At 34.6% G+C, this 25,322-nt stretch overlaps 1 protein-coding gene across 1 annotated transcript in view; it reads right to left on the bottom strand.

Moving 5' to 3' along the window:
* Positions 1-1,860: 1,860 nt before the first annotated feature.
* The window catches only part of TUSC3 (tumor suppressor candidate 3), a 101,005-nt gene continuing 77,543 nt past the window's right edge, over positions 1,861-25,322 (bottom strand). The window contains exons 7-10 of the mRNA XM_072334654.1: positions 22,239-22,302; positions 10,685-10,759; positions 7,829-7,919; positions 1,861-2,144 (exon numbers count right to left, since the gene is read on the bottom strand). Coding sequence (XP_072190755.1) covers positions 2,129-2,144; positions 7,829-7,919; positions 10,685-10,759; positions 22,239-22,302 — 246 coding nt within the window. The 3' untranslated portion in view covers positions 1,861-2,128. The remainder of the gene's footprint in view (positions 2,145-7,828; positions 7,920-10,684; positions 10,760-22,238; positions 22,303-25,322) is intronic.

The following is a 25,322-nucleotide window of genomic DNA, read 5'->3' as shown; positions in this document are numbered from 1 at the left end:
CACATCTAGCTTATTTATTTAAAGCTAAGACACATAAAGTGCTTAAGTGAAGTTGATCTGGCTCTTCTGACCTATCTGATACAGAGAATTTTCATCCTCTATGTCTTACCAGTGGGTGCCCTGTTCATAAACCTTGGTCATCAGCTCTTTCATTGGTTCCCTCCCTGCTTCCCTGCTTTTGGTATGTTAATAATTTGGTACTACAATGCTGCTGCCAACCTGAACATCATCTTCGCATTACTTTTCTAGTCCTCTTATGTTTGCAGTAGACTTGTTATGTTCTACGAGTGTTTCTGTTCCCCTTGCCAGCGTTTAAACACAGAACTCCCTAAGATGCTTTTGTAACTTTGATCTACATAAGTCTCTTTTACTTCTCTTTGAGTTGTGGCATGTTTTACCTAGATGTCTAATAGAATATTTATCAGTCTGCAGGCTGCCTGTTGGTGTTTTGCGATTTGTATTGTTCCATTATTTATTCTAATTACCCGCATTTACTGCTCTTTGAAACTGATCATCTCAGATTTCACTTCGATTGTCCACTCTTGCAACAATATTAAACCTATATAACAATAATATTATTGTTCTTGCTTTTACCAAGTTACTCTCTTATGAATCATTCCTGTAAAGGTATCAATGTACTAAGCAAGCTGCAGCTCTTGACTGGGTTATTAATTGTGAGATCTACTCTTTGTTCTAGAAAGTACACCACTGGAAAACTTAATCTCCTTAGATCTCTCGCTAACACTGCCTGAACATTACTGTTTCTCTTATCTCACTTCCTGATTGCTATCATCATCATCATAGTATCATAGTATCATAGTATCGTGCGAGTTGGAAGGGACCTTAGAGATCATCGAGTCCAACTCCCGGGTTTCGAGCCCTCTGTGTAGCGAAGTGGCACTTCTACCCCTGCACCACAGGGGGGATTCGAACCCGGGCCCTCCAGTGCCGCAGGCAGCAGCTTAAACCACTGCGCCACTGGGGGCACACATCATCATCTTGATCAAAGATTAGTATCACAGTTATCAAGAATTAGATTAGGACGCATCAATCTTTCTTTGCAGAGCTTCTTTCCAGTAGATCACCTTCTAACCTGTAGTGATGCATGCAGTTATTCCTCTGCCAGTGTAGGACTCTGCACTTGCCCTTGTTGAACTTCATAAGGATACTCTTAATCCAACTCTTCTGTCTGTCCAGTTCATACAGCTTCCAGAAAATGAATACCTACGGTGTTTATTGAAGTGAGTTTTGTAGAGTTCGTATATAAAAACATGAAGGAAATTCCTATTAGATTTCATCCCTGAAACAGCAGTGAAAGTGAACTGGAAAACTTGGGAAAACTGTATGTGTAGGGACATTCCACAATTCTTATTTTCTGAGCTACACAAAATTCAGTATGCAGGCATACACAAAACGTACATATGTGAGCATTTCATATAAGATGTGAGCAGGTACAGGAGTGACTTTTCCAAGATCTGATCCTTGCTCTTCTATGTTAGCTATGAAATAAGAGATTGTACTGTCTCTAGAAGCATCACAGCTACCTAAGGTTACAGTGTGTTTTGTAGGAAATCCTGCATGACATTGTGTTAGCGTGTTCAGTGTACAATCAAGCACATAAAATTAAACTTTTAGGCTGAATCCTATTATTCCTTAAGCTTACACTTTCAAAGCAACGCGGTAGCACAATGCATGCAGTCATTATAGTTCCCACCACGGCATTTCTCTAAACCTTAGCTGAAGAAACAATTACTTGAATATATTCTAAAATGCATCTTAAAACCATTTAACAAACTTCATATTTAAAACCTGGCAAAACTCTTTGGATTCTTGTACTAAAATTAATACAGAGGCCTTAAGCCCATTATAATGAAGTTTATTCAAATTCTTGAGCAGAGTATACATAACATTTAAGTACTTCCCAATGAGATGTTTATGGTATGTATCTATAAATTAAGCATTCATTGCATAAAACTGTATTCATTTCTCTATCAGCATACTATATAAATTATCACAGAAACAGATGAACCAACAAAATAGTCTTGAATACGTCTAACAGTAGCACGCAGATAAGCTGGTACTGATGTTATCTTCATGGTAGGCAGCTCTAAATGAATCTCTCTTGAATTCACTTAATTAAGAAGCTGAAAAGAAAGGAAACATAATTAAAAGCTGAAAAATGCCTATAAAATATAGCATTACAATTATTCCAAGAAAATAAACAAGGACTTCAAAACGTTCATTTGAAAAGCCATTCAATGTTTGTGTAATAATCTCTTAAACTTTTTATATCTCATTAGCTAATTACTAAGTAAGCATGAAAGTCATCAAATAAAAACCTGAGTGACTGAAACTTATATTTTCGTATTAAAAACATTAAAAAGCAAAATGCACTTCAAACATCTGTTCTCTTCAATCAAGCTCTGCACCTGCTCTTACTACTTAAAAGTAAAAGCTACGTCTCCTGGGAGATGTTTCAGGTTTATTTTAATCATTCTTCCTTGTAGAAGTGGCCCCTGAGTGGGGAGGGTATAAAGAACTTGGTAAGGCTCTGTAAGGCTCCAGACTCTTGTGTTCATAATGTTTTAATGAATTAAGGAGTTTCAGACAACATCGCTGCTTCTTCATCACTGGAATAAAACCTTGCATTTAAAATAAAAAAATAAAAAAAGCTTACGTTTCACTTGTTATATGTTTCATTTGAGGTTTTTCAAGGACACTGTGAAATGAGACATCTTTACAAAGGGGAATGCAGAGAGAAAGAGTTGCGTGCAACCGCAGACTGAGCTAATTCTACAAACACAAAATAATGACAGGCTGAATTGAAGAGTTACTATGGCTTCACTGCCTCTAGCTTCACATGAAAGAACTTTTGACTCCTCAAAGATATACAGTGTGCTTCAATATACACATTATATTAACTTCAACACTTTTCCATTCATGTCATAATTAACCACTCATTACAAAACAGCCACGCAAGTGCCATGAGCTTAAAAGACAGTACCACTATAAAGATGTTCCCTGCTGCAAAAAGTTGACATGCTCATTAAGTAAGACATACAAAACCAGGGCAAAACAGATGGTAACTGGCTGGGTGCTAGAGGGTGAAATGATTATTGAAAAGGAAATGCAAGAACAACTGTACAAAGAGAACTGCAAGGTGCTGAACAGGGAAGTAGGAGAATGCTGTAGAATAGATCTGCAAGGCCACGTACCGGAAAGAAGGAACTAAGAAGAGAGGAATAAAGACAATGGGAAAATTTGGGGCAGGAAGAATAGGAAGGGTAAAGGGCAATCAGACAGGTAGCAATGACAGAATCAGGAGGGGTGAAAAGCTAGAAGGTATAACTGTAGGAAAATATAAATATGGCAGTGTCATTTTGAATACGCTACCATAACTACTGTTCCTTAGTTTGTCTGTAACTGAAGTGCACGGCAGCTAAGGCAAACAGCAAAAAAGTAATGCAGAAGTTATAGAAGTCTAAGATGGAAAAAGCCAAAGGTGGAAAAAAACACAGAACACCAAAACATTATAAAAATCATGAAACAGGGAGCAACCAAAAAAAAAAAAAAAAAAAAAAAAAAGATCGGGAGGGGGCAGGGTTTCAGAAAAACCTGTAAGGATAAGTTGGGCAATATCTGTTTAAGTCTGTCTTAAATAACACACTATGGAGACAGACACCTGAAATTTAGAGCTCCTGTTCTGTGAAGGACTAGAAACCTCACAGAGAGGTCCATGGAAGTCTGTGGCTATTCATGAACTCAGTATAGCGTCTGATGATTTAGATGAACAGAAAAAACTGGGCTGATTTCCATTTCAGTGGGCAACTTTTATTTTTATTTTTTATGAAAAACTTGCTGTGCAGCCATAATAAGAGAAGAAATGTGGAAAATAATGGTAAAAGTATATTTATTATTCTCCCGTCTTGTAAAATTATCCTGATTGCCTCAGTTTTGAAGGACGTAATCTATTTTGTTGAATGCTACAGACCTGACTATGAATCTCACCATTTAACAGAAATAGATTTACCAGTTCATAAATTTCAGGTGAATAAAACTAATTAGGTGTAAAGTCAACATGGAACATCTGAGCAGTTATTTATAGCACTCGCATTTATTAATATTTTATTTGTCTGCAGACACTGTTTATTTGTTCTATTTACTTACATTTTAACAATCTATTTTTAAGAAATAACTATTTTATTCACTTGTAGTTAATTTCAATTGTTCAATATTATTCAAGATTTCTTTACTGAAACTAATTTAATTACATCGAGGGTAGACATTTCTTATATGGCATATACAGTAAGTGCAAGATCTCCAGCTCTGCGTCTTGTCTGTTCTTGTTGCTCTGACTCTAGGCAAAGAACAAATACTTCATGTCTGACTTAACTTTTATGTTTATTTCATGAAAATAAGGAATCTTTTATTTATCATGCTTCCTTACAGCTTATTTCTTTTTCTATGCTAGTCATTTCAGAATATGTATTTTCCCGTTCTATTAGTTCATAGTTCTGAAGGCTGATTATTTTTTATGATTTAACTAAAACCTCTTCACCTTAACGTTTTCAGTAATACACAATTGCAATTGCTTTAAAGGCTAATCTGATAATGAAACTCTCAACTGCAGTTCCCAAAAATTCTTAAAGAAGATACACAATACAAGAAACTTAATAAAAAATTACGTAAAGCCCTCAAATTTCCTGTTGTTCATATAATTTAAAATCATATTAAAACAACAGTGCGTGGTAAGACCTAGACTTGAAAGGACAATAAGAAATGACAACATAATAATAAAATGACCTTAAAAAATTCATAAATTTCAGCCAAAGATAAAACCAAACAAAAACCATGGGTAACTTTAAAAAAAAAACAAACACCATCATTAAACACTGACTATGTCTGTCTGCTCTCTTAAAGAAACCAGCATTACAAATACTTTTATTGCTACTATTCACAGTGATACACTACTTCTGCTAGTGTACCCATGTATTCTCTCTTGTTCTCCTCATTCTTAATATTTTATGTGCTTTCTCACCAACCTAAAGTAAGGTTTGCACAGAACATTTCAAGCTCTTTTCTGAATACGGAAGATATTTCAGATTTCATCGTTTTGGCTTATAGTTAAAATTGTACTCCCTATTGTTAGCATGTATCCCAGTTACTGATAACATTTTGTTGAGATAGTGAAATGCTCAATGACTGAATAGCTGATGTTTAATACATCACTTATCCAACTTAAATGCTGGAGTGAGAAGGCCTCTAAAAATACTCCTTTGGATATATCAACGCTCCTGGTCTTGTCACAGAACCACAGAACTGCAGGGGTTGGAAGGGACCACCTCCAGAGATCATTAAGTCCACTCCCCAGTTAAGCAGGTTCCCCACAGTAGGTGGAAGGGGATAAAGGCAAAAATGTACAACTGTGTAATAAAATTAATGTATTATCAATCAAGCATTAATGACAACAATTCAAATAAAAGTTTTAGCAAAATGAAAAATTCTATCCTATTACCACAAAAAGGTGGTTTAGTAATAGCATAAAAAGCCCAGCCCAGCCCTATGGTAAAAATGACCATAGGGGAGAAATTTATTACATGCTTACCCATCCATCATGATTCTATATACCCTGTAAAGAACTTCATGATGATCTCAGTTCTGCATCCCATCTCCCATTCCAAAGCTTTACTGTATAAGCGTATTTTACCAGCACATTAATTAATACATCATTTTTTGCCCAACCCTAACTTTCAGGAAGAAATATCCTATGGAAGGGAGAATCAAAACCTAATTTGAAAATATCTGAAGCAGTTTAAAATGATCTTACTCTCCCTTCCTACACACTTACGTGCCCTCTAAAGAGAACATCTAAAGACTTGTGCTGTTCTGTAGCACTCTTCTGGAAGCTTCTCTGTTTTTCACAGAAATTAACACTGATAATGCCATTACTATTAATCAAGGCATTACCAGGATCAAGGAAGTAACAGCATTCCCAGTACTTTTATTTATGCACATTTATCAGGTTTTTTACTCCAGTTATATGCTTATCTAACTCTGTTTTGATTTATCTTCACTACACGGAGGACACTGGAGAGAAGCAGGATGCACAGTAGGTAATGTTACTTTATCAGTTTTTATTGATGCATCCTGTTTCACATAAGATGTATTTGAGTGTTTAATGATAGAGAGTACAAACGATCCTGTGTACTTGGCTTTTTTAAAAGTAAGACAAAAATTGATGCTTTTGATAGTGCACATAGCATTTAAACAATTTGTTTTCCTTAAATGTCACTTTAGGCACGCCAACATAAGCATCCTTTTTTTTTCTCTAACAAATAATTAGTATTCACTGTTTCTAGTGTTGTTAAAGTTTTACTAGCCTGAGGCCAGTTTGTCACATAAAGACTGACAGTTTCAAGGTGAAATCACAAACAGTGAAAGTAAAAAGACAGACATAGTTCACATTTTAAGATATAATTACGCTGGGATCTGTTGATGAGACAAGAAAATCCTTGGAAAGATGCTAAGGAAATCAGACAAGAAAAAAATGTTTATCAATATATATGACTAAAATGAAACTGTAGAATATAATATTAAAGGGGCAAAGAGAAAATAAAAGAATTTATATACTTGGTCCTTCTGCACGTTCACTTCATTAAAATTTGTAACTATATACAGAAACAAAAGAAATCTTCAGGAGTATGACATTGTCATGAAGACGGTTGAGACAACTGAAATGTCAGTGGCAAGGCTAAGAGGTAGTTTCCACAGAAGGTGCTAAGACACTGCACAGATGGTAAATTACAAACTCCATACTGATGAAATCTCACAGTATTATACTATAGGGCCCTTTTACAGATCATTTTCCACAGCAGAATGGAGTAAAAAGCAGGAAAAGATCTGCTGTGCATATTGCAAGAAGAGCTTAACAATCTCAAGTAGTAGTACAAAACTGAGATTACAAAGCTGGCATCTGTACTAACACACAAGACCTACTAATGGAAATCAACACTAAGTATCAGAAAAAAATGTAGTATCCCCCATTTGATGCATTAACAGTGACTGTAAAAACAAACAAACAAACAAAAAAAAACAACTAGCAGAATTGATAATATTGATAGCTCTTTCAGTTTCTACTTACTTGAAAACACAGTTGAATCTGCATTACTAATGCTTCCCGTATATGTACTTTGTACATGTACTAGATGACAATTCATCATATCCAAAGATCTGTCAGCAACATGTTACTATATCTGCACTACAACATGCATGTCAGCCACTTACTCTTCAACCACAGTAAACAGTAACAAAGACTAATATATAACGTGATTTATTAGTTTACTGGTTTAAAGAAAACACTTTCACTGGAAATAATGAAAATCTCACCTTTTTAAAATGCAATCTTGCCACTTAGGGTGGGGAAAACTGGTCTTAGCTGAAGTGCCTTGCATAGCATGTTAAGACTATGTCAATTGTATAAAAATGTATTGTGTGTGTACATATGTGCACATACATACACATTTATATGCATACATTATATATAGTACATAGGAAAAAGATGTTAAAAAGGAGCAAAGCCTGTAGCAAAAGCAAGAACAGCACAGTTTCAAATGGGATAAAAAAAAATAAATGGAGCAAAGTTATTAAACTTGGAACCAGATGGAAAAACAGAAGACTGACTTTTTCTCATTAAATATCTTTTGGATTTCTTACATAACAAACCTTTGGGTTCCAGTGGTAAAAATTAAAGATTTGTTACCTAAAAACTATTCTTAAATTTAGACAATGCTATTAAAATATTCAAGATAAGAATTTAATGAGAAATTACCTGTATGGGTAGCCATGGTATTTGGAGCGGAATATGGACAACAGGAAGCTGAAGAAAAAGACCACCAGACCCAGGCCTACCAGGCATATTACTGGAAAGAAAATAACTTTGTTTACTAGCATATAAAAGATTTTAAACTGGAATCTCCACAAAGAATATTATTTATGTCAATCATTTATATAGAATTTTGACAGTGAAATACAGAAACATTGCTGCTTGCCTACTGATGCTCACTATCTTCTGATAGGATTTCAAATACACATGGAAATAATATTTATGGTTATTAAGAAAAAATAACTTGTCAGTTTAAATGTACTTTCAAGAAAAGAGAGCAGCAATTTGCAACTCAAATGTTTGTGGATGCAAACACCTTACTGCTGATAACAGATTTAATAACCCCGTAAATTATACATATCAAGCAATGTTATTTCAGGTATTTGCTTGTTCTTTTGGAAAACAAATTACATTTAGAAAAAAACATCCCTGAACTAATGGAATCATGCTGCCTCTAGTCAACCATATCAAGCTAAAGTAACTGCAAAGGCTGTTTAGTAACTGCTTTATCGAATTCTTAGTGGCTAAAACATTTCACTGTGTTAAGTCCCAGGTCTGGCAGATACATTACTCTTAACAGAAATATTATGTCTTTGGGTATTGAAGTTAAGTAACAATGACACAGACCTTCTGAGAGCACCCAGATGCAAGCTCTTTGAGCCCTTTCAGGCTAAGTATGAATTAGCAAAGTAAACACTTAAATTAACAAATGAAATCTGAAACAACAGTTGGCACTTTTGTAGTGGTAGCAAAAAACCTTTTCAATCATCATAGCTCAATCAATTGCGCACAAGTGGAAAAGAGGAAATATTTTACAGTCTGATGTACATAACTGAGATGCCTCTTACCTATGAGGGATGTTCTGAAAGTAATGCCTCAATCCACCACAACGGAGGAGGATGTAGGTGGTAAGGCAGTGGAGGTTGAACCCTCCCAGCAATATCCTGCTACACTTTGGTGCCATGTGACAGCAGAAAAGGTGCAGTCTGACAAAATGGTATCTGACACAGAAGTGTGTATGAAGTAAAGATGTGTCACTGAACTCCTCTACAAGGAAAAAATGGCATCCACTGACATGCATCGATGCTTGCCAAACATATGTGGAGACCAAACAGTGAATGTGAGCACAGTGAGGCAGTTGGTTATTTACTTCAGTAATGGTGACAGCAACAGTGGGTCACCTCTGCTGGTACAGATTTTTATGAGCTCAGCACACAGGCTTTTGTTCATTGCTATTGAGATGCATAGCTAATGAGCTAATGGTGGTGAACGTGTTGATAAACACTGTTTTGTAGCTGAGAATTTGCTGTCTCAAGTAGTTGGTGTTCTTTGTATCCATTGTAGTTTCCATGAAAATAAATAACAAGAGGCATTAATTTCAGAGCAACTTAAGTACATTTGGTAATGGTTTGGTTCTCGTGAGCTTATTTGATTTTGAAAGCTTTTCTTCTTATATCATTCCTAGTTAACTTTTGCTACTTGATTGGAATACTGATGCTTCAAAAGTGTCTGGTTTTGGAAAAAGAAAAAGCAACCATCAAGTCAGTGAAGATGAAAATGGATGCAGTTTTTCATTAAAATTGACTACGTAAAAAACTGACATACATCCATCTAAATGTTAAAACTTCTGCAGCTATTTTGAGAATATTAGTCCTGTACAGATCTTATACACACGCTTCATCATACAGAACCTGCCAGTCACAAATGTGATTTCAAACCATGGTGAAATGAATTGTTAAGCACGAACAACACAAGTTACACAGAAAGCATTCAAATGAGGGCCACAAGTAGAAGCAAGTCTGAACTTGTGCTATAGCCAGTGTCACTACACACACATTACCACAAAACCAATTGTGATCCAATAACACATGCAAATTAAACTAATGTCAATGTCTTTTGTAGGATACATGAAGGATACACAAAATCAAGTTATACCTCTACACTCACTCAGTATAGATAAATAACCAACGTCCAACCTACCACTATGAAGCATTATTGGCTAGTCCTACCTGCAATGCTACATATTACATACAAGATGCTAAAGAATGGATTTTAAAAGAAGAAATAAATTGCATAGAAATGATGGTATCTTTAAAAATCTTCAACCTCTTATGTGAGAATAAAAGTAAATGGCTGTATGATAAGAAGTTTGAATCTGAATAAAATGCTTTCATGTTGTGTTCTTATGCAACTGACTGCCCCTCCCGCCACCCCCCCCCCAAAAAAAAAAAAAGTCTTTTAGATTCTCTGAATGAGAATGAAATTCAAAAGAAAAAAAAACAAAACAAAAACACAAAACCATAAAACTAGCACTTCTGGCTAGGAGTTCTTAGACGTTACATGTTAGGACATATTCTGCACTGTTGTGCTTTCACATTCTTCTGGAGACATATCGTACAAAGTGTAGAAAGAATTTTTTCCCACTCCTTTGCATGTGGTCACAAGCATTTTAAATGCCTAAACTCATTTTGAGAATGTTTTGAAATTCCTGTTCCTTAACTCACAGACTTTCAATATAATATATGGCCCAAAATTATTCACACTATGCTTTTCTATGTCACAATATACAAGTTGTATGCAAGTTGTAGGTTGACTGGGGATGCTTAAAACTTATTTTTACTGTAACTACATGTTAATATAATTTTATCCATTGAAGCTCTATGCTATACTCTTCTCCACCCCACAACATGTAAAAATTAGTTTAAGGAAGAGCTTTTAAAAACTTGATCAGATATTCATTTGTAATCTCTCAATATCTTTTCAATTGTGATAACATTGTCTTAATTGTACTAAGTAACTTACTTCTCCTCTTCCCAACATCCCCTTTGGAGGTAGCAGCTTCATTCAGGAGCACCATTCCCATGGTGATAGCAGCATCTGTATCACCATCGTCAAGGAAACAGCAGATGTCTGGATACCTCAGAAAGCCACAAAGGCACTGCTAAAAGCTAAAGTTTTCAAATTGATAAAAAACATTTATATATAAAATTGCATATAATAATCTACTGTACCAACAGATTCACCAAGGGGAAAAGTAGGTAATAGCATTTTCCTTTCAGCATTCTACATAAAAGAGGAAAGAAGGTTCAAAAAGCTCTAAAGAGTAAGTCCTTATACAGAACATATGACTTTTCGACAGTTATGGAAAAAGATATTTCCCAATATTTTCCAGTATTTAGTATATTGCAAGTAAAGGATTTTACAAAATGAAGACTAAAAGAATGAGAAATCATTCCTATTCCACAGTGGTTTTTTTAATGAAAAAAGTGGACTGCTTTATATTTAATCTGCTTCTCAATAGACATTTGCTCAGTCTTTAGTGTCATATTGCAACAAAGAAACATCCCAGAGGCAAGTCCTCAGTCACTCAGAGTTTTATTGCCTAATTATTACTGTTAGGAATACAAACAACTATGTAACAATAAAACAATATAGCAAGATCTTAAACCACACCATTAATTGCTTACTTAGAACTCCATAAATAAAAAAGAATGGTCGCTACTTACTGTGTTTAAAATCCGTTCACATGACACAGGAGTGTGTCATGTGAACTATATCTCACGGTGTCAAAAAAGAAAAATACTAATTTTAATAGACACAGCTGAATTTTGAATAAGGGAACCCAGGCTAGGCAGCAGGATGACAGACTGAGTACCAAATTTAAGAAATTTAAGAGACATATTTAAATTTACCTACACATATAATAAACACGAGATGGTTCAAACATACTACATCCATGAACAGTATTTCTAGATTCTGACATTATACCTGCAGTAACGTTATTAACTTTTTTTTTTTTTTTAATGTTAAAAATGTTCAAAATTAGACAAAAATTCTCTAATATATCTGAAATTCAGTTATACAATTTCAATTAAACTGAGCTTGGATGAAAGTATTTAGATATGCCAATGCTAACACAATCTCAGTTCATCAGAGATTCAGTATCCTGATTCAGACTTGAGATCTGTGTGTTTCCTACATGTGGATTGAGAAAAGTCAAGTGAAGAATAACAGAATTTTTACAAAGCAAGCACTAGTGGCAAAATGTGGCATGTGTTCACATCAACGAATGGGCAATGTCAAGGCAATGTACGCTAAAACAGTTTTTCAGGTGTAGACATCTACCTATGGTTCTAAATTAAGATGACACTTGCAACACACGCATAAGGTGGAAGTCATGGTCTCAGTTGGAGTAAATTGTGGAGTTTTGCACAATATCATTGTTCAGAAATATGAAAAACTGGGGATACACTTCCTCCTGAAATTAGGCACTCCCTATCTTTCTAATGATGCTGACCCACTTTACTAGGGAGAGAAAAATGCAATGTGCTTAATGGCAGAGAAAAGCAAAGGAAAGACTGCAACCAAAGCCCAGCAGTTCTAGGGAATAATCTTTTTGGATTCTCAGTCTCATGGCTATTTATAGTTTGTTGTTCTTTATCCCCTAAGGCGTCAGAAAGTCAGAGTAAATATACCAGGGAATTTATTATTAAATCTATGTTAAGAGAGATATCAGAATCACTATTATTTCCTCTTTGAATGGCTGTTTTGAAAGAAGAGCTCTGAAATTTCTTGAAGGCAAAAATAACCTGATAATACCACGAATGCTTCAGACAGACATTATATTACTACTGGGAAGACTACAGATGAAAGACAAAAGGAAAGCAAGAATAGAACAGTAGGTAATTATACAATGACTTTGGAGGTTAAGATAATCAAAAATTTGTTTCTTAGAGCAAATTGAAACACGAGACGTTTCCTTGTGTTTCACCAGGAACACAGAATGTCGAGAAACATTTCTGTACTGCGTGAGTGCCAGGGCACTGGCACAGGCTACTCACAGGCTGTGGAGCCTCCTCCTTGAGACCTTCAGAAACTGCCTGGATGTGGCTCTGGGCATCTGCTCTGGGTGTCCCTGCTGGAGCAGCGGTGGGACCACATGGACCCAGAGGGCTCTGCCTACCTCAACTACTCTGTGACTCTGAAAATGCTTTATTTTCATTAGGACCTGTCATGTTTTACACATACAGCTCATTCATCACACACTTATCAAAAACCTCACTAATGGATATTAAAGATAAGCTACCTCAAACATGTTTTCCCTTATGTCATCCTTGGGTTTAATCACATTTTCTTTAAAGCCACAGGCTAAAAGAAACTTTAAACATGATTTTTTTAAGTGTTCACATCAGGCCTAGTGTCACAGATAATGTACAGTATCTTTAAATGCACTGTTCATGAATGGATTTTATCTTAATTCTGCTACAGTATTCAGTAAAATACATATTTCCATTTTAAAAGTACTCCAATAAATTGAGTAATATGGAAAACATAACAGAAACATCCCAGGAACTTATTTGTAGGCTTAACAGAATATTTTAAAATCATTTCCCAAAATACCTGGAGGAGGACAAATGGAATCCACACTATTAGACAGATTAGAAGAGAAGGTAAAAATCACCTCTTAAATTTTTTTTCTGAGCATGAGAGACTGGAAATTTCTTGTGCTAATCATATGTTTCTAAGTGAGACTAGAAAGAGTGCCACAAAATTTATTCATTTCTCTGCTTTCAAATGTTAAGAAAGCAAAAAATGATTTGAAAAAATTACAACAAAGGCTGAAAGAAACACCACACAGATTCCACATATATTTCTACCATGTCAATAAAACCCCCTGAAGCTGAATTATCTAATACCAAATTTATTTTACCAATGTCTCATTTTGATTTATAACAGGAATTAGTTTTGTTCTTAGTTTAATAGAATCATTAAAAAAAAAAATAAAAAAAATCAAAGGAAATCAAAGGAAAAAATAATGCAAACAGCATTTCACTGCAGCTCACCAGAGCATCTCATGGAAATGCTATGCTTTGCAAAGCTTTTGTACTGCTATGTAAACAAATTTATTTGCTTGATTACCTCCTGTGATATTGTACATAATGTGGTCCTTTGCCTTTTACTGTTCTTTTGACCAAAGCAACACATCCTCTGCAACTACGAGCAGATCTATAACCTGATATATAGCTGAACTGTGGTGTTCTTTTTTTTCCCTCTCTTGGAGACTCACATCATTACCCCTCCAACTTCCTTCACATTGTCACTACTTTTGCTTCAGTTGTTGCTTTCTAACTTCAATCATCATTGGGTTTTCAGCTTCACTTGGTTGATGTCAATGACAGCGGCTTTATAACTTCACACTCTAACAGTGATTGAGTCACTTACTTTAAGTATGTTATGTTGAAGCAAAACTTCAGTCAGTTGAGTCCTGATTTCAATGCAGTCATTAGCTTTGTACCATAAACAATTTAGTTTAAATTACTATTTTGGGCTCATCTTTCTAGCATTGTAAGTTATATCTTTACATTAATTTGGTATTCCACAAAATAAAAGCAAGAGTCCTGTTCCAGAAATAATCTTTTTAACATATCTCATTTCTCATTTCAATAATATAGGATTTAAAGTTTTGTCAAGAGGTTACTTGCACAGTCTTCCACCTTCAAAGAGTTTAATAGCATGAAAATATATACTTGTTTTCTGATTTCTGTTGATCTCTGTCACTATGCATTATGAAACTACACTGAAAAGATAAGGGAAATGTGAGAGATAAACCATAGCTAGCAAATGTTTTCAACTCAGATGCTTCCTAGTAAACATATCCTTTTGTAGCAATTTGGTAGGTGTGTCTACAAAGCCTGTTAAGTATCTTTCAATTTTTAAATTTGGAATTATTACAGTTTTACCTACTAAACCGCTGCCCCTTTTCCCAGATGGCACATAATCCTCACTGAAACTGATAACTTACACTTGTTACTTAGTGCTTTTGGATACTTTGATAAATGAGGAGAAGTTCAATAGTATGATGAAAAACAGTCATGATCAAAATTCATAAGATTATTCATAAAATGATCAGCAGTAGCAGAGTATGATATATAGCTCTGCAAATACCAAGATGTTTGATTGGAAGTATTTTTAAGAAAAAATAATTGGATCAATAAACTCTACAATGACAGATACCTTACAAAATGAAAGCAATCACTAGTAAATTCTGGATACTACTAGGGCATGCATTGACTGAAAATTTAATTACTACTAATTCTAGACAGAATGCCCCAAAGAAGAAAACCTGGCTTGCTGTAAGTTATTAATGTGATGATATACCATTTATAACATTTCTTCACAAATTTAGTCCTAATTGCTAGTTAAGTGGGGAACAGAAGGAGATAAAATTTTTTGAAAGAAATCTTGTTAAACATGTAAAAAAAAAGACAGTGGTGTCATTCATATATTGCTGGATTACTGCTAAGAGTAAAAATCCTAAAACAACAGCATTCATAATAAGAAGCAACTATCTTGTATCTGTGGACTATTCAATAAAATATGTGCAAAAATAACTAAGGGACAAAATGTTAGTTCATTCAACTCTGTATTCAGTTTATTGTTAATTAAAATGGGGCCACTTTATCTCTCAACCTTCAGAAACTTCTAGTTTACTTTATCATGCATGGAACAGACAAAAACACAAGTATCTCTAGAAAAGGGGCATCGAGATTAACAGGAAAATCTATGACTTACTGTATACTTTCCCCCTCCTCCTCCCCAGACGAATAATAAGTAAAACACGATATGTTTTCACCTTATGAGAAGAGGGCATATCACACCAACCTAGAAAATTATTTGCCTTAGCTTCTCCCTACTAATATTTAAACCTCTAAAATACCTGCTGTGCAAACATAACATGCATTCCAATCATTCTACTCAGGAAATACCATTTAGCTATGTGCAATTCTTGAAAATGAAGTGTTAGTAACTTTTCCATCTTGATAATCTGTTTTTTTGTTTGTTTGTTTGTTTGTTTTGTTTTTGTTTTTTGTGTTTTGTTTGTTTGTTTGTTGGTTTGATGATAGGGTAAAGTGACTAATCAAGAAAAGTTATGTTTCTGAAGTGAAAGTGCTCTCAAAGTTTCTTTTATGACATTGTTGCTTCATTTCATGAACAATGATGTTCCACTTCTACTCTTCAGTGCACCATCAATTCTGAATTAGACCATAACCATCCCAGTGGATGATTCAACAAGACCTGAGGGCTGAGGAATGAGGTAAGTTTAAGATACCAATCTTTATATGTCTGTACTCAGTGCAGGATAACTCCACATGTTGATAAAATGAGCATAGTACAAAAACAAAGTTTTTTTTTAGTTACAAATATAACTTATAAATTGTACACAACAGGTCAAACATCAATATATTTAATTGCCTGAATTATAGCTGTATGGACAGTCCTAGTAAAAACTCTGAACATTCTTTCAGACCAAGACTCTCTGGCTTCAGCTTTTCAAGAGTTTTATGAATTATTGCACTAGTTTTGGCACTCAAGTTCCCCTCAACTCCTTGAAACCAGCAATTCACAATGGTAAAGGAGCTGTAAGTCTGCATTTCATCCATTTAAATGTCAACTAAAGTACAACATTCTCTTTTTTGATGCTTTTCCATCAATTGTACAGAACAGAGAATCAATTTGATAGTAATATAGAATCTGCTATAGTGAAAAAGTTCCTTTATTATTCATTTGATTACTGTCAGCTTCAATTCATGAGATTTTCACAGAGATTGTCATTTTAATCCAGAGATAATCTGATGGAAGCTGCCCTCTTGTGATGCTCTTAGACATTTGAAAATGGAAAGGCTGTATAAAAGCTTTAGAAGAAGATAAAGATTCAGGAATGCATTTTAACTCAACTGCAACAACGTAGCATAGATATACCTGAATGAGCTTGTACTAAATCACTAATCAAATATTAATCCCTCCATCTCCAGGCTTTACAGGCTGATTTACATTCTACTTATTCATACTGGTGTTGCCTTTTAGGATCACATTTAAAATTAACTTTGTGTAGATTAATTTTACATTTAGTATTTATGCCCTTTTTGTTTTTATGAATTATATTTGATGGACTTTCAGGGTTAGTCTTGTCCATCGTACAGTCTCTTATAATGTAGTTAGCCACTGCATAAAATAAATATAATTTCTGATCTTCTTTACATTTGATAATATGTTTCTCCAAATTTTCTGTTCTAGAGGCTTATGAATCATAGATATGTCCACAACTCCACAACAAGCAGATAAAGAAAATAACTGCAGGAATGTTCCTAGTAGTTTCACTTCTTAACTTTTTAAACCATATTTTTTAAAACAAGCTGTATTTGAGATATTTATCAATAGCTAATTTACTCTTCTAACACTTTGTTCCAAACAGTCACGAAGCACTTTATTTCAAATACTATACTTGTTTCAGTACTTTGCCTCGTCTCCTTGCTAGTACACAGTCTTTTAGCAGGCATACACATCTTTTCTCTTGCTCTCTCAAAGCACCAATGGATTTTTTAAAGAATATCACATACCTCATATATGACTCTAGGCTAGTATTGTACTTTCTTTCACTTTTAAAGATCTGGGCAGTAATGTAACAGACAAAGCTTATCCCAGGCTGAATTCAGTCAAGGACTATTCAATTAGCTGTCTAGGAACACAGAAGGTAAAAGGCTTAATTTTGGACTATGTTTCTGCATCTTTCAGTCAAACAATTATGCCACTTAACAACTAAAATACCCATTAAAACTGTAAGCTGATGAAGAAACAATGAAAAATGCTGTTGTCTTCAGCCTGCAGTTCATGAATGTCATGAATGCTTTTTCATCTGTGTACTAGCAGTCAGATATTTGTAAAGGCTGGTAAGGAAAATCATTTGGAAGAACAACAGATAAATTTACTTCACAAGGTTCTGCACTTCTACTGGAAATTTAGAGGTAGACAGATACTGAAAAAAAGTTGAAAAATCACTGAGTGAGCAGTTTCACATATGGGACGCACCACACATCTGAGAGCAATTCACCAACCTGTCATTCAATTAGCTGATGAAAAACACTGCATGTTGCACTGACAAATATCCAGCTACAAACATAAAGTCCTTAATGCATCTTGGTGGCATCTAAGAGATTTTAGTATTTTCCTCAACAGTTCATAATTATGAATTATTTTGAGATCAAATCAGTTGGTGAATGAGGTAATGAAAAGAAACACCAACCACAATACCATTGACTGAAAAATTATCACTTCCTTATGCTTTCTTACATTTGGTTGAGTCAGGCAGCCTCCCAGAGAGCCTACAAGTTTAACAGACACTTACAGGTAGAGCACTGAAAACATGCAGCATGCTTTGTTACAATGAACATTGATTTATAAAGTTAATTAAGAAAAATGTTTTAAACTAATTTTGTTCTATTACATATTTTTCAACAATGGTGATCTATTTTTTCCTCACCCTTAAGAGTAAACAAATAGAAAGCTTATCTCACTGCTTTGATTGGCATCTTCTTTTACATAATTTCTGGGGGGCACAGTTTGATTCCACTGTGAGTAACTGATAATGTCTTAGAACAGAGATCTAAACAAATATATTTCTAGGTCTAATTTCAAGTTCCTACATTCAGTGACTACATTTGCACAAGCTCTACTGACACATGGAAAGGCAGCTTCCATTTAAATTCACTCTGTGCTTAAGTTTCCTTAAACCAAAGAGGTACTCAGTATACTTCATTAAATTCACAGTGTAGGACAGGAAATGTCTTTCATAATAGGTGTAATTTAACCACGATGGAAAAGATTTGTCTTTTTCTTCATAACCAATCACGCTCTTTTTCCTTTTCAATCAACATCTCATATCCACCTACACAGCTGTCACATTCAATTCTGCCTTGGGAATTCAAATTAACAAACTGAAGAGACATTTCTATTTTCACTTAGATGCACGTGTTTTTATCAGCATTAAAGTTAAGCAGGTTTAGCAGTAATAATGAGAAAGATTATCAGGTTAATATTAACTGCTAATTCCTATAACAGTGCCCTTAGATTCACCTCTTTCTGTGCAAATAATTTGCTTAATAAATGGAACTCTTCACAATGCAAATATTTATGGTAACTTCTAGCTTACTCTATCATAAAGATTTCATGTTATTGCATAATAAAAAGATACATTACAGTCAATTCAGTTTACTTTGCAAGGAATGACAACAGGCATTCATTAGCAGTACTGGTTAGTGAAATGAAAAAATGAGTCTTTCAGCTTCAACAAAGCCCCTTCAGCCCTACTCCTCCTTACCTTTCTTGCTGTATCATAATACAGACATAATTACAGCTCAGTCCTGCATATTCCAGTGATTGATATAGCTACATTTAATATCAACAGCAGCACTGATAATGCAGTTTACTTCATATTTTTCCTACCTCAAAAAGACAGCTCTTAATTTCACAGTTTAATCTCTACCTGCAGTTTTTTTGCTCTTTACAAATACCTGATTTTTATTTCTGAGACAGTGTCTGTGACCCCTTTTCTGCCAGGAAAGGTATGAAAGAACAGACAGCAGCAGTGTCAAACATCATTGCCATGAGGGATGTGTTAAGCTTAAGCATAGGAAGTTCCACACAAATGTGTGCAAGAACTTCTTTACGGTGAGGGTGACAGAGCACTGGAACAGGCTGCCCAGGGAGGTGGTGGAGTCTCCTTCTCTGGAGTAATTCAAGACCCGCCTGGACGCCTACCTGTGCGACGTGATGTAGGGAGCCTGCTTTGGCAGGGGGGTTGGACTCAATGATCTCTAGAGGTCCCTTCCAACCCCTACAATTCTGTGATTCTGTGATTCTGTGATTCTGTGTACAATTTTTCAGCTTGGAGAGGAGGAAAGGAAGATAAATCTATATTCTATGAAGCCTGAAATAGATTGAATAATTAAATTGAAATAAAAAAGCACCAAACACTATTTCCTATGTTTTAACAAATGCACACAACAAAGTTTCATGAAACTAACAGTGCAAAAATTCATTGCTATAAAATACTGTGCCATTACCAGTCCAAAAAAGGATTAAAAAGAAATAAGAATGTATTCATCAGTGGCTAGGAGATAAAATATTCTAGTCTAGTTACAGAATCTCTACCTTGCCAATTACAATTTGATGTCTTAAACTCATTCAAAGATAAGACTAAAAGTCACTGCTGCACAAAGATGTAAACCTACAGTAACTTCAGAATATGCTAAGCTTTATAGTTAAATTGTAACTTGTTTAGATATATCCTCTTTTTATGTAGCAGCCAATAAATACTATGTCCATTGTCTGTGCACAATTAATTATATGAATAGATTTATTCATCCATGTAAATTATGCAGTTCCAGCATCCTCAGAGATATTCCAACTCTTCAGAGGCAAAAACTTTTCATTACAGATTGTGCAATGTCTAGCATGTTGGTAGCTCCCATACAAGTTACTGTTTTCACATCCATTTAACAACAATAAAAATATTTCCATTTAAAGAAAAAATATTATGCTCTTATGTTATGCATTTTTTGTTTGCACAGTCTGCCATATTTACTCTACAGCAAGTATTGATCCATTTCTGTGATGACTTATTTATCACTTTTAACTTCTCAGACAAGTCACAATATTGATAAAGCCACATAAGTTATTAAATTATTCTGTGCACAAATTACACACAGTTGCATGGAGGAGTGATTATCAGGCTTATACCAGAATAAATATTGCCATATATTACATGAAACTTCCATTATTGCAAATGATAATCAGTTTTGTTGCTCCTGGGAAGGAAACCCAGAAGGCTTTGAAACTCAACAGACATTAGCTGAACTTCATGCCAAACCAACTAACTGGGGCAGAGCTACTCTGGAATAAATAAATAAATAAATAAAATTTGCACAATGATATTACTGAAGACTCCACTACAAGGTCGGCAAAAAATCCAAATGGAATCAAAGAAGAACCATAAATCATAACCAAGCAAGTTCTTTCACTGTTCTGCCAGGTACTCACACACTAGGTCTTATTAGGTAGGACAGTTTTGGTTTTAGCTCAATGTATTTGATCCATACCAAAACTAACAGCCTGGGTGCCAACTGAATGACTGAACAGACGTGTTCAGCATTTCATGTGTGTGCAGCAATGTTTATTAATTCTGGATTTCCTTAAGCACTAGCAACCAGGTACCTTGTACTACATTCATTCTAATGGGAAAAATGTAGAGAGATGCTATGTCAACTCTATATTTGGATATATTACAGTTTAGATATATGAGACCTATGTCTTGACAGGGTGGAAATACTGTTCTGAACTAAAATGCATCTTTAAAGCTTTACTAAATATCATGTCATTTTGACACAACATTACAAAAGCTACAGAATTCATAGAATAGCAGAACAGTTGAAGATGGAAGGGAACTCTTAAGATTATCTAATCCAGCAACCCTAATCAAGCAAACTGCTAGAGTGGGTTGTCCAGAATCATGTCCAGCTGGATTTTGAATGTCCTCACATATGGAGACTCTCCAGCACCTCTGGGCAGCCTATGTTTTGTCACCTTCACAATAAAAAGTGTGTTCTCACCTTCAGACTGAGAAACTAGCTGTTCTCTCTGGGTCCACTGTCCCTCATCCTGTCAGAGGGCACTACTGAGGAAGTCTAACTCCTTCAACTTCATTTCCTCCCAACAGAGAGGAAATCACACATACTGACTGACAAGATACTCTGTGAGTGTTCTCTATTCTATGTTAAACTGTCCCAGACTTTCCTCAGATGAGAGGCACAATTCTACTTCAATCACAGTTAATAGTGACCACAGTTTCCACTTGCTGAGCAAAGCTGATGAAAAGCAACATTTAAACCAAGGAGTATATGAATTTTTCTTAATTTTTCTTCAACATTCTTTAGACATATTTGCCACAAAAAGTGTAATTTGCTCTGACTCAATAGGAATGACAATTGAAAGTAATGTCAGGAGAAAATGTGAGAACTAATGGGACTGGGTTAATTATTCTCCTAAAAACAGAATGCAAATTATTCAGATTAGGTAGTAAGAAAAACATCAATAATTAAAAAAACTCCACAAAGACTACTAGAGGACAGAGCATCTCTTTATACCTCATTAATTAATTTCAATTAATCAAATGATGTTCCTATCATTTAAAACAAGTAAAATAACCTAAAATATAATGTTTAACTTTTAAAACAGAGGGAAAAAGAGAAGAAAAATAGTTTCTGCTACTGCAAAAATAACACTGAATGAAAGAAGATTAACCAGGCATTAAGAGTAAAGAAGAGATAAGGTACGTGTTACTGAAATGCAATACTGGCTTTCCTTGGTAGTTAATATAGAAACAACACTGAATATTTTTTAATCATATACTAAGGCAAAATACAATACCTGCTCAAAAGTTCAATGATGTTCACTGTGAGAGCAATTTTATTTAATAGTACAGCTTGGTTTTTTTTCTATTCATCATGATTTTGAAGGATACTCAGTAGAAGAATGATGTGTGATTCTGCAACAAACTGAGCCTGACTGCTTCCATGTATGTAACTCTGAAAAACAAAAATTAAGAAAATCCTCTTCAGTACAAAGAATTCAATTGAAAATGACACAACTGGGCATATGTGAATGCAAATAAAATCTGTTTTTCAGAAAAATATAAACCGCAGCAGACGTAGCTGAACAACACATACATAAATATCCAAATTTAGTCAAAAGGAATGTTAAAAACAACTTTTAGGGAAATCATACATATACACAGGATGTAATACTTAATATACAAACACGTGCTGCAGATATTTTCACAATGTTAAAGTGCAGGAAAGTATATGAATTAATTTGCTCAGGACATACAGAGAAACAAAGCTGATGAAATCAAGGACATGCCTCAGCATAGGTCTGAATGCAATTAAAAGTGAAACTTATAAAGCTGCCTTTAAAAAGTCAGATAAAATGTCAGTCATTTTTGCTCTTAGACTGACTGAAGTTACTCCATGAAAACTTTATTCCATGCTTTCAATGAAGGTATTCTTATATCCACAAAAAAATCATAAATAAAATTCATACACAAAATGTTTTTGCTTGTATGAAATTGCAGTAAACACAATAATGGATGCTAAATGTGAATAATTCCAAATATTCATTGTTATGATCTCGATGATCTCTGAGGTCCCTTCCAACTCACACGATACTGTGATACTGTGTTAATGAGCATGTTTTGTATGTTTCTTGTTAATAAAGAAAAATTAAAAGGAAACTTTTTGTCCTCTGTGTGGTTTCAAGGTTATGTTTGTTTCACAAGTTAAATTCTGGTTAATTCGCTGTCTATATATGTAATTCATAAGATACTATAAAACATTTTTTACTCAATGGATGGTTATCTACTGCTTTTAAAATTCAACTTGATATGTTCATCCAAACCAGAAAATTATTCCAAATCTAAAGCACAAGAGATTAATGTATCTAAAGATGCAATCTCTCAAGTAATGTGTCTTTTTTCTTCAACAGGATAAAGATCACTGATCTCATGTGATTATCTCACTGCAGTATGATTATGACAATAATCCAATCTGTATTTCCTGACTTGTTACCAAGGCTTCTAATAAATCTCACTAAGGCAAAATAGAGTGATATAAAAAAAGAAGGAAATGGGAATATTTCTCATTAAGAAAAATTAAAGATTAAGCTAAAATGCTCCTTAATAGACTGATCCTTAATCACCATTCTTTGCTGCCCTGTGCAGTGGTATAAAAAAAGTTCTCAGCAGATAAAACTGTAACTAGAGAACAGAATCTCACTGTCAATACAAATATTCACATTTACTCAGTCAACTTCACTTTTATATAAAAATACAGGCTAGATTTAGACTCTTTTACCCATGATTTCCTCCAGCATGGAGATGAAAAAGCTACAAAGATTTTCCTCTCCAATGTACTCTGAATCAGTTGTGACCACAGTGCTGCAAATAATGACTGTCACTATTTCTCATGCAGCTAAAGCAATACACGTATACATATGAGTAAATACACTAGCTGGATCTGGATTCAAGTGCAGTTGACAATACATATCTATTTCTTTTTATTGCTATGACATCAAGTTATAACCTAAACCTTCTAATAATTACATATATACTGTATTTGATAATATGATGTGAAATAAAATAAGCAATGGACTTTATAACAGAAAAGCGCAATACAGTCTAATAACACTACGTTGTTAATCACAGAATCAAAAATGACCCGGGTTGGAAAGGACCTCAAGGATCATGTAGTTCCAACCCCCCTGCCTGGCAGGGCCACCAAACATACACATTTACTAAATCAGGTTGCCCAGGGCCCCATCCAACCTGGCCTTGAACACCTCTAAGGACGGGGCATCCACAACCTCCCTGGGCAGCCTGTTCCAGGGCCTAACCACTCTCCTAGTAAAGAACTTCCCCCTAACATCCAACCTAAATCTTCCCTCCTTCAACTTGGATCCATTTCCCATAGTCCTACATGCATTTTCACATAACCATTACTGGTCTCCACCTACACATACACTAAAATGCACAAAAATATACAGTGGGAATGAAAAGAAATACAATCTGTGTTGAAGAGAGAACATTATTACCTTCATTTAATAAAAGTGTCTGTCATATTACTGTTAAGACTATGGATAACTTCATAAAACATTTAGGTAAGAGTGATTATTTTTATTGACAACCTTTATATTCATTTTTCACTTTTATGGTAGCAATTTAAACCATTGTAACATGATTGATGGGACAGAATTCAAAGTATGTATACATACACACACATGAAATGAGTACAGGAATCATTCTTTTCTTCAAACAGCTCACCAACATTAGATTGCTTTGCTTTCATCCTAAGTTTTTAATTAGAAATCTTCACCTAGCTGTTCACTAAATTCCCCAAGAAACTGATTTTACGGCATAATGTCATAATGTAAAATATGAATATTTATCTCAGTATTTTATTTTATTTTTTTCTTTTCAGGATTTTCCAGGAGCTGTTTGAGAAGCTTTCATGGTACAAAACACATCAGCATATGAATCTCTCTAAAGATAAATCTTTAAGGACAAAAAATTATGAAAAGAAGTATTCTCGTTATCACTACTTAAAAGACCAAGATATCAGCAGACACTTAGAAACAATACATGGACTAGTCAGTTTATTTGCAAACAAAAAGTTTGATTCAAACTAAAATAAACAAAACAAAACATGGAAAGAAATCTTTCTAAAAGACCTAAAGCAAAGATTCTACTTTGAAAACTAGATGATGAATTTGAATTTCTGGTTAAACATCTCAAAGAGATGAATGTTACATTTTTTAGAACATGAGTTGCCAAAGGCCAAAGTTTTCTCAGTACTTTGTGATCCACAGCCCATTCCAATTGCAAAAAGTTCCTGAATTTTGGCTATCTTGAATCCAAATAACTACAATAAGAAAACTGGTTATGTGAGGAGTCTTATTTTCACAGTTCCACCCCTTCATAAAATTCTGAACAACTTACATGCAAGGCACATATTTTTGTGGAATTTTATTTGAGACTACAAACTACTAAGGGACA

Source organism: Excalfactoria chinensis, chromosome 4 (genome assembly GCF_039878825.1).
Source record: "Excalfactoria chinensis isolate bCotChi1 chromosome 4, bCotChi1.hap2, whole genome shotgun sequence".
Taxonomy (NCBI): domain Eukaryota; kingdom Metazoa; phylum Chordata; class Aves; order Galliformes; family Phasianidae; genus Excalfactoria; species Excalfactoria chinensis.
Note: the sequence above shows the minus strand (reverse complement) of the source record. Positions and strands in the feature narration are given on the sequence as shown.